Source organism: Fulmarus glacialis, unplaced genomic scaffold (genome assembly GCF_000690835.1).
Source record: "Fulmarus glacialis isolate BGI_N327 unplaced genomic scaffold, ASM69083v1 scaffold27425, whole genome shotgun sequence".
NCBI lineage: Eukaryota > Metazoa > Chordata > Aves > Procellariiformes > Procellariidae > Fulmarus > Fulmarus glacialis.
In genome coordinates this window covers 5,001-14,116 of record NW_009214041.1, presented here as the reverse complement: position 1 = coordinate 14,116, position 9,116 = coordinate 5,001, and the positions used below count along the sequence as shown (strand labels likewise).

Sequence of the window (9,116 nt, the reverse complement as noted above, 5' to 3'; positions counted from 1 at the left end):
CTTACTGGAAACAGGAATTTTGAGTCAGTGGTGAGCAGCTTTCAAGGGGAATTGATGCTGATTGATGTCAAGGAAATATTTTCTTGTGGACAAAGCAAAGAGTGTAAGCCCTTTCCTGTTGACTGAGGAGGAAGTGCTCATGGGACAGTCATGAGATGAAATGCTTTGCTCAAGTTAGTGTTTTCCATTTCTTGTGGACAGTGGGCTGCAAGCACTTGCAGTCTCAGCAGAGTCCTCTTTGTAGCATAATGTCTGTGTAATTCTCCTTGCTCAGCTGAAAGGAGCAGGCCAGCCTGTGCTTTTGATTAAGACTAATTCAGGGACACATGTTGTGTCTCAGGGTGTTTAGCAGGATTTTGACAAGAGTAAAACTGAGAAATAGGAGTTCCAGCCTTAGATCATCTTACACGCCCAGTGACCCTCAAACCTTATCTAATGCAGTTTTGATTATTGCCGATTAAGAGATTACATTGCAACAGTTCAAACTGTTTGCTTAAGTGTAAATACCGCATTGTTGACAGTCTAGACAACACATGGTAAGTGTGCCAAACCTGGCAGACTGAAGTGTCTAAGCCAGATGATTCCCTGTGGCCTGGTGCTGGTGGAATTTGTGATCTTCCCTAGTACCACGAGTGCCTGTTTCCTCTTGTAGCGTGACCAGGAATGGGTGCTGGTGTCTATCCTATTCTGCAAATGGCTCCACTTCCTCATTTTTCCCTCCCAGGGATAAGTGATTAACAGTCACTCTCTTGGTCACTGCTCCTTGTGACCCTGATAAAGCTTTGACTCAGTGTTACTTTTATCTGTGGATCAAGTGATGCTGGGCTCTAGCTGGCATACTAGTGTGTCCTTAGAGCAGTGCAGGAGGACTGTTTACTACATTTTCACAGCAGCTGGCATACTAGTGTGTCCTTAGAGCAGCGCAGGAGGACCGTTTACTACATTTTCACAGCTTTTTCCACTGGGCTGTTCGCAGTGATGAATTCTGGACACACGGTACCTCAGAAAGTTGTATGGAGTGCTAATACTTGAGCTGCTGATGTTTAAGACATGAGCCTTCTGATGAGCTGGCTACTTGTGGCCTTCTATCAGGTGTCAATCCTTAAGTTAAACCAGGATAACCCAAGAGTAGGAGGAGTTTGGCTAAGGTGAAATTCAACCTTTTACAGTATAGTGCATTGACCTTTTCTTGGGTGACAGGGAAGGTATTATAAGGTTTCCTCTTAGCAGTGTGCCAAAAAACACAGCTTACTGTAGAAGCTCTGCTGACCAGCCTGTGAGCAGGAGATCTGCTTGCTTTGCTAAGTACAGGTTTTCACATGAGCTGTTTCAGTGTCATGGAGCAGGACACTTCTGTGGTTAAAAAAAAAAAGCCTAGAAGTTGAGTATTGATATTAAGGTCTTCTCACCATTTGTTGGACATAAATTGCAGTGGCATCTTCTTTATCACAAATTACAGATGTTGTTATCCCTGCTTTTTAAAGATCTTGCAACTGTATATTTTTCTTAGCTTAAAATGTCAACTCTACAATATGTTGGTGTTTCTGGTGGCATTCACATTATCCCTGGATATAGACTTGCAGTGAATTTCTGTGATGGACAAGAAAATGGCGATATCGTATATCTTAACATTACCTCAGGTGCTTTGCAAGCAAAAAAGGCTGGCTATGCAATTCAGTACCTAATCCTTCTTGTAGAGTTCATAATAAACATAAAAGCAGTACAGAGCTGGGCCCAAAATCTGCAAACCTGAGACTGGTGATAGGAATGAAACTTTGAAAACTTTATGTAGAATATTTGTGATGTTCTGAGGAAGTACCTGATGTGTGGCTTGCTTTCTTTCAGCTTATAAAACTGTATCGGGTGTGAATGGTCCCCTGGTTATCTTGGATCAAGTTAAGGTAAAGATTCAGATTCTTAATGAATGAACTCCCCCCTTTTTGAGGGGGAGTTTACAAGAAAAGCTGTGACAGATTAAATCCAGACTGTTGTGAAATTCATGGGTCCACTGAGCAATTTTAGTACAAGGTATGTTTCTGACTGCTGAGATAAATGAGAATATGCAAATTGCTCTAAAGCTAAAGAGAGTTGTCCATGTCCTGGAAGAAAGGGAGAGTTGTTCAGACTGTTGGGGGAAAGAAAGGAAACAGTGTGTCAGTTTTACCAAAATCCGCAAAATGTTGTCTAAACTTGAATGCAGAAACATACCTTTTCACTTTGTTCTTGGCCTCTTTGTTACCAAAGCATAAATGCTCTGTAAAAGGGAACTGTAAACAGTTTTGGCTTGTTTTCAAATTACTTGCAAGTTACTGTTGAAGGCAAGCAACTGATGGTATGTACAGGCAAAAGCCAGCTTTTTCTTATTGTCAGATGCTGCATTGTGGCTTTCCATTGGTATTTCAGGACTATAGGGTTTTTAGAACGGGTTCTGTCAGGTCTTTCTGCAGCCTGCAACTCTGAGCAAATGTTATATAATCCCTGTAAAAATGGCTTTAGCCTGATAAACTTTAATTGCCTTAGAATGAGTTTTGTTCTGATAATAAAATTATTTTTAAAAATAGAGTAGTTGCTAAGCTTAAGCTTGCTTGAAACTGATAACTTTTGTTTCCTGACTGTTTTTCTGGGTTTTAATGCTTTCCATCATCATTCTTGCTCATCCTCAGTTTCCTAGGTACGCAGAGATTGTCCACTTGACTCTTCCTGATGGCACAAGAAGAAGTGGGCAGGTTCTGGAAGTCAGTGGCTCCAAAGCTGTGGTTCAGGTACGACTAGGGACAGGAGTGTCTCTTGTTGCAACAGAAAAATATTTTATTAATCAGCATGTGCCTAGGCCATGTCAAATCTACCTTGCGATACGTTCTTTTGGTACTGTAAATTAAAAAAACAAACAAACCACTTCTTCCAAGTGCAAGTGGCATGAATAATTTTAGAAGATTGAAAACTAAAGTACAGTGACATTTTTTATTTGCATCCCCTGTAGATTTCTCTGCAGCTAGATTAAAGGAATTGTTCTGTAATTGTACGGTATTAGATTCAAGATCAACTCCTATGCTATGTGGATGCAGGTATTTCTTCTAAGCAGCTGTTTCTTGTTAATATTAATTCTTCTTATCTGAAGAACTTAACCCTGTTGGCAAAGGGAAATACTTGAGATCAAAGGAGTGGCACTGGGTTTGTTGGTTGCTGCTGATACACTTCATGAATTTTGTTTAAAGTAGGTTTTTATGTGATGATTTGTACTAGCAAGCTGCTATAGAAATCCTTTGCTTGCAGAGGACTGCCTTGCTTTTCTGCCCTGTGGCTGATCAAGTTCTCAAGCTGTGAAGCAGCATTCTAATGTGTTATTTTGTAAAGCACAATACTTACTCCTTTTTCCTGCCTTTTTTTTTTTCTTCTGGTGTATTTACAGGTATTTGAAGGAACTTCAGGTATTGATGCTAAGAAAACATCTTGTGAGTTTACTGGGGATATTCTTCGAACCCCTGTCTCTGAGGATATGCTTGGTAAGTACTTGCATATTGCTTTGAAGAATGAACAGACTTACCGCACGCTAACTTATTTTCACAGTAATTTACATTTTGATTTTATTGCTGTTTCTTGTAGGCAGAGTATTTAATGGATCAGGAAAACCTATAGACAGAGGCCCCATTGTTTTGGCTGAAGATTTTCTTGATATAATGGGTATGTTCTTAATCCATTTCTGGTATGGAATTAAAGACAAATCTGGTGTTTCTGATTTCTGAATGTTACAATAGATTTGGTTTTGAACATAGGGGAGTTTAATCTTATTTTTAAATATGTGTGTGGCATCAAACTCAAATTTATACAAGTACAGGAAGATGAGGTAGCAGAAAATAACTGTTTTCTGTAATGCTTGGAAGCTGTTCTTTGAAGTATTTGTAGACTGTCTTAATTATACAGCCTCCAAAGATAAAAAGCTAATAACCTGACAGGCTTTTCTTGAAAGCACTCTTACCATTTACATGACCATAGAATGCCAGAATCTTGGGATCTGCAAAAGGCTCAGGTTTGATCAGGCGCATCTAAAGATTTGTAGGCCTAATGGTGGGGTTTGCACCTTTTGACATGAGCCTTAGATCAGTGCTCAAGGTCAGTGGTAGTTTGATCAAGCTTCAAACATTGTACATGAAATAACATGTGTTCTCTTAAAAAAAAAAAAAACAAAACAGGTCAGCCAATCAATCCCCAGTGTCGTATCTATCCAGAAGAAATGATTCAAACTGGCATTTCTGCTATAGATGGTATGAACAGTATTGCCAGGGGGCAGAAAATCCCCATATTCTCAGCTGCTGGCTTGCCCCACAATGAGGTGAGTACTCAAAGCTATTCTCTAAACAGTTAGTGGCTTGCATTTCACTGGGATTAAAAAGTAAACTAAGTTAAATTCTGGTCTGTATAATAGCATCAGATATACAGATGGACTGAAACGTTTTTTTCCCCCCTAGATTGCGGCTCAGATATGTCGCCAAGCTGGCTTGGTGAAGAAATCCAAAGATGTGATGGACTATAATGAAGAAAACTTTGCCATCGTGTTTGCCGCTATGGGTGTAAGTCAGTATTATTGGAGGAAAATGATGCTTGAGTAATAAATAAACCGATGCTGAGAGTAGCTGAACATTACTTTTTTGAAAGTATTCTAAGTAGGTCTTACGTATATAACTAAACAGTGCTAAATTGGCTGGCTGAATGGCTGAAAATCCCAAATGGTCAGAAGTACTGTAACAAAGTGTGTCTGATCAGGATAAAGTATCTTAAACTTAAAATCCCTAGCCTGGAATTCTAAAAATAACTCATTCTGTTGGGAATGTAGGGGAGTCTTCATCATACAGAGGGCTTTGCTTATGGATTATTAGTGAGGTGTTTAGACCTTAATATGATGCAAAACGTAGTAACCTAAAATCTGGTCTGGAACTGATACCTTAATATTGTGATTTAGGTGAACATGGAAACTGCTCGGTTCTTCAAATCAGACTTTGAGGAAAATGGGTCCATGGACAATGTGTGTCTGTTCCTGAATTTGGCCAATGACCCAACGTAAGTAATTACACTGTTTTGGTTGGGAAAAGGCTGAGAAGAACAAGTAAACTGGAAGCTGAAGCCTCACTGGTGTCCTGCCAAATGTCAGTTATGTTCACATTTTGCAGCAAAGTTGAATATGAAATGCTGGTACTCCAGTTGGTGCATGTAGCAGATTTTCAGAGGGTTTTTAAAGTATTTGTAACTTCAAACTGTTACCTTGCAGCCTTAAAGCACTTGTCATAAATAATGCCATACTGTTCTATTTCAGCATTGAACGCATTATCACACCTCGTCTAGCTCTAACAACAGCAGAATTCTTGGCGTATCAGTGTGAGAAGCATGTGTTGGTCATTCTGACAGATATGAGCTCCTATGCTGAAGCTTTGCGAGAGGTACGCATTTATTAACTCGCATGCTGGGTGTTGGCAGAAAGGGTTCATAGTATAAAGTGAGAATGTAAACTTCTGCTCAAGCTGTTACAGTTAGTATTCATTACAATGTTCTTAAATAGCCAGTGAGGCTTTTAATTATTCATTGATTGTCTAGGATTATGTTCAGCAGTCAAACAGCTATTGCTTCTCTGATAGCTAAACTTATTTGACTAGTGGCATTCAGCAGTTTGATATTATAGTTTCTGATTTGCCTTGGCATCTTGTCTTGTCATGCATGGTTGTGGTGACATACTTCTCTTAATAGAGGTTTGTGGGGCTGTATATTGGTATCACCTGCAGGAAGAGGTACTTCAAGTCACTAGTGTAGCTTAATGAGGGGAGACAGCAGGTCTCTGTGAGTGATCTGATTTCTTGGAAATGTTTTTCTGGGTTGCCTCAGGTTTCGGCAGCTAGAGAGGAAGTGCCTGGCCGTCGTGGTTTCCCAGGTTACATGTACACTGACTTGGCTACTATATATGAGCGTGCTGGGCGTGTGGAAGGCAGAAATGGTTCCATTACTCAGATTCCTATTCTTACCATGCCCAATGATGGTGAGTTATTTTCAAGTGTTTTTAATAAATAGCACTTTAAAGGACTCCTTTAGAGCAACCTGCCTTATTGTGGACACACGGCAAGATAGGAGGTCCTGTGGCCTTTAGGTTTCCATTTGAATATTGCAGTTCTTGGCTGTCTTCTCTGTATATTGCTAATATAAATGCTTTGCCCATTTCAGACTTCAGGACCATTCTCCAGCCCTCTATCAGGAGCGCTTACAGCTCTAACCCTTGCATAAGAGCACTTAGTGATATGTGGGGATACTAACTGATGGCATTTTACTTTGGAAGTCATTTACCTGCAAAAAGCTGCCACATCAGTGGTAGAACGGATATAAAAGGTCTGAAAACTGTCAAACCATGTTTTTTCCACAGATATTACTCATCCTATCCCTGACTTGACTGGATACATCACGGAGGGACAAATCTACGTGGATAGGCAGCTGCATAACAGACAGGTGTGTACCACACCAGTTACAACATTTAAGATTACTCTGTACTTTTTGAAGGATTAACGTTGAAATTCTTGGATGTCTCTTTCCTCTAGATTTACCCACCTATTAATGTCTTGCCCTCCTTGTCTCGACTGATGAAGTCAGCTATTGGAGAGGGTATGACCAGGAAGGATCATGCCGATGTATCCAACCAACTGGTATGTAAAAACCTCTTCAGAGAAGCAGAGGCATATTTCAAATATACCTCTCACTAAACAGCCTGTAAAGGGCATGCCAAACAGTTGCAATCCAGAACACTCCTGAGGTGGATTTAAAAGCGTTGACTGAGTGCTTAGTGTAGTCGAGTGAGACCCTTTGTTTGAGCTTGAACTTGGATGATCAAGGTAAAAGCACTTCTGTTTCTATGCCTTCTAGTATGCCTGCTATGCTATCGGAAAGGATGTACAGGCTATGAAGGCTGTAGTTGGTGAGGAAGCTCTTACCTCAGACGATCTTCTTTATCTGGAGTTTCTGCAGAAGTTTGAGAAGAACTTCATTGCTCAGGGTAAGTGTCTGCTTCAAGAACGTCACAGTATGCATTAACACCTAGAAGGTCTTGTTCTCAGATCTCCCTGGTGGTGAGACACTTTCCTGCCCCATGTTTCAGTCTGTGGTTGCTTTCTGCAGGTCCTTACGAAAATCGCACTGTTTATGAGACCTTGGACATTGGATGGCAGCTTTTGCGAATCTTCCCCAAGGAGATGTTGAAGAGAATTCCTCAGGCAACACTGGCTGAATTCTATCCTCGAGATTCGACTGCAAAACACTAGCCACAGCTTCGTCTCTTAACTCCTTGCTCTGTGAAATGCTGTTTGTTTTCTTTTTTCATGTGTTGGTGTTTATTTGTCGCCCTTACAATTAAAACCAAGAATAGGTGACATTTGTGCCAGTGTTCCAATGTACACTGATACCAGTTTTTAAAATATCCCTTCTTCCAAAGCCTGGATCTTCAGGAAAATATTTAGGCCAGCTCTTAAAAATGTGCAATAGCTATCACGAAGCTTGTTTTTTGAACTGGACCTTTTGTAGACAATTCAAGGGAATGTCTGAGGATTACCAGAAATTGCGAGTCTTTACTTTCAAACCAGGAGCACATGGTTTAGAAAACATGAAAGAGCAAATGTGACTTCTTTGTCCAAAGCATCTGCTCAATCTGATCATATGCAGTTGCCATGCTGCTGGTAGAACAGATGGCACTCCGCTGTCCTGCTGTTGTGCCTGAAGACCAGGCTAATATGTGGAAAGCGTGGTACGTGACAACATACCTTTCTGAAAAATGCAAGTCACTGATTTTCAACTATGGCTTAAGATTCTTAAGGTATGCATGGACTGAGGACACTGTAGGCAAGGTAGGTGCTTTTCCACTAGCAAAGGGTCTTTTCAGAGGTCACAGGCCAGTGGGTTGCTACCTGAAGTTGGCATGATAAGGCTTAATTACTGAATTAAAGGGTTTAAATTGAAGTTTGCAGAGTAAGTTTCCTACTTACCCTTTTTTTTTCTTTGAATTCTGGAAATGCCAGAGACACAAAACAGCAGCTAAAGCATTCTGAGATCGGTAGTGTCCCAATGGGCAAAACTAGGTAATTCAAGGCTTTGTGCTGCTACTGAAGGGGATTATATGAGATGTGAAAAAACTCTAATACCTGACACAGTTATACTGGTGGGAGGTCGGCTTTTCAAGTATGTCTTGTACTAAACGATGCAACAGAGAAAGCAACTTAATGTGTGAATGGATATTTTGAATTCTGTTATAAAGCATGCTCGAGGTGGCACTGGGTCCTGAGTCGTGTTTGAAACTGTTGTGGTTTGCACTCCAAGCACAGATTTGGCTAGCCAGGAGAGCTCAACATTCCCAAACACTGCAAACTTGGCTAGTCAATTCAGTGTTGTTTTTTTCAAATTGGTTCAGATGAGGCTCCGAGCCCAGTGCTGGCAGGCTTTCTTGCTTTTTTCCAGGCTTAATGTAGTCTAAGCTCTGGTCTAGCTAACCAAAGCATGTTGCACCTCTCTAAACGCCTTCAGTGCTTGTCTAGGAAGGTGCTAACATGACTAGAACAATAGCGTACTAATTCCAGCTTTCCCTGATGTCTCCTATGTGCAGCTCTTTCTATAGTTTGTTCAGTGTTCTCTGTAACTTGGACGCAATAGCAACTTTATTCCAGTGCATTCCCCCCTAAAGCTGTGTCAAGTCTATTTTTCTTGAGGTAGGGGATGGGAGGTTGGAAGTGTTGGCATGAGAGTACTTTAATGTTGAGAATATCTAAATAAATTAAATATGGAAGGTGTTGAACAAAATGGAAGCTTTTGTGATTCTGTGGTTAAAAACAACTTCAGGTCTTTTAGCCGTGGCTAAGATGTCCTTTGCCACTGGGGATCCTGTTTACATGAATGAAACTACTTCATAATGTGCTGAAAACACTTTTCACTACATTTCCAGGTGTGCAGTGAGGGCCACTTGAGCCACCCCCACATTATTACTAGAGCCCGTGGCTTTTGTTGATCAGGATTTGGCCTTTGGCTTCAGGACTGAATGCTTTGTGCTGGTGGAGTGGGTGGGTGGTGCAGTCACGGGTAAAGGCTTTGCAGGAATGTTGGAG

General features: G+C 40.8%; 1 protein-coding gene across 1 annotated transcript; it reads left to right on the top strand.

Moving 5' to 3' along the window:
* The first annotated feature begins 1,851 nt into the window (after nucleotides 1-1,851).
* LOC104077260 (V-type proton ATPase subunit B) lies at nucleotides 1,852-8,814 on the top strand. The gene is made up of 13 exons (XM_009578422.1): nucleotides 1,852-1,901; nucleotides 2,664-2,762; nucleotides 3,410-3,503; nucleotides 3,604-3,681; nucleotides 4,191-4,330; nucleotides 4,467-4,568; nucleotides 4,958-5,055; nucleotides 5,309-5,432; nucleotides 5,872-6,022; nucleotides 6,401-6,483; nucleotides 6,573-6,677; nucleotides 6,895-7,024; nucleotides 7,147-8,814. The coding sequence occupies exons 3-13, from the start codon at nucleotides 3,497-3,499 to the stop codon at nucleotides 7,287-7,289; spliced, it is 1,161 nt and encodes a 386-aa protein (XP_009576717.1). The 5' UTR covers nucleotides 1,852-1,901; nucleotides 2,664-2,762; nucleotides 3,410-3,496; the 3' UTR covers nucleotides 7,290-8,814.
* The last annotated feature ends 302 nt before the right edge of the window (nucleotides 8,815-9,116 follow it).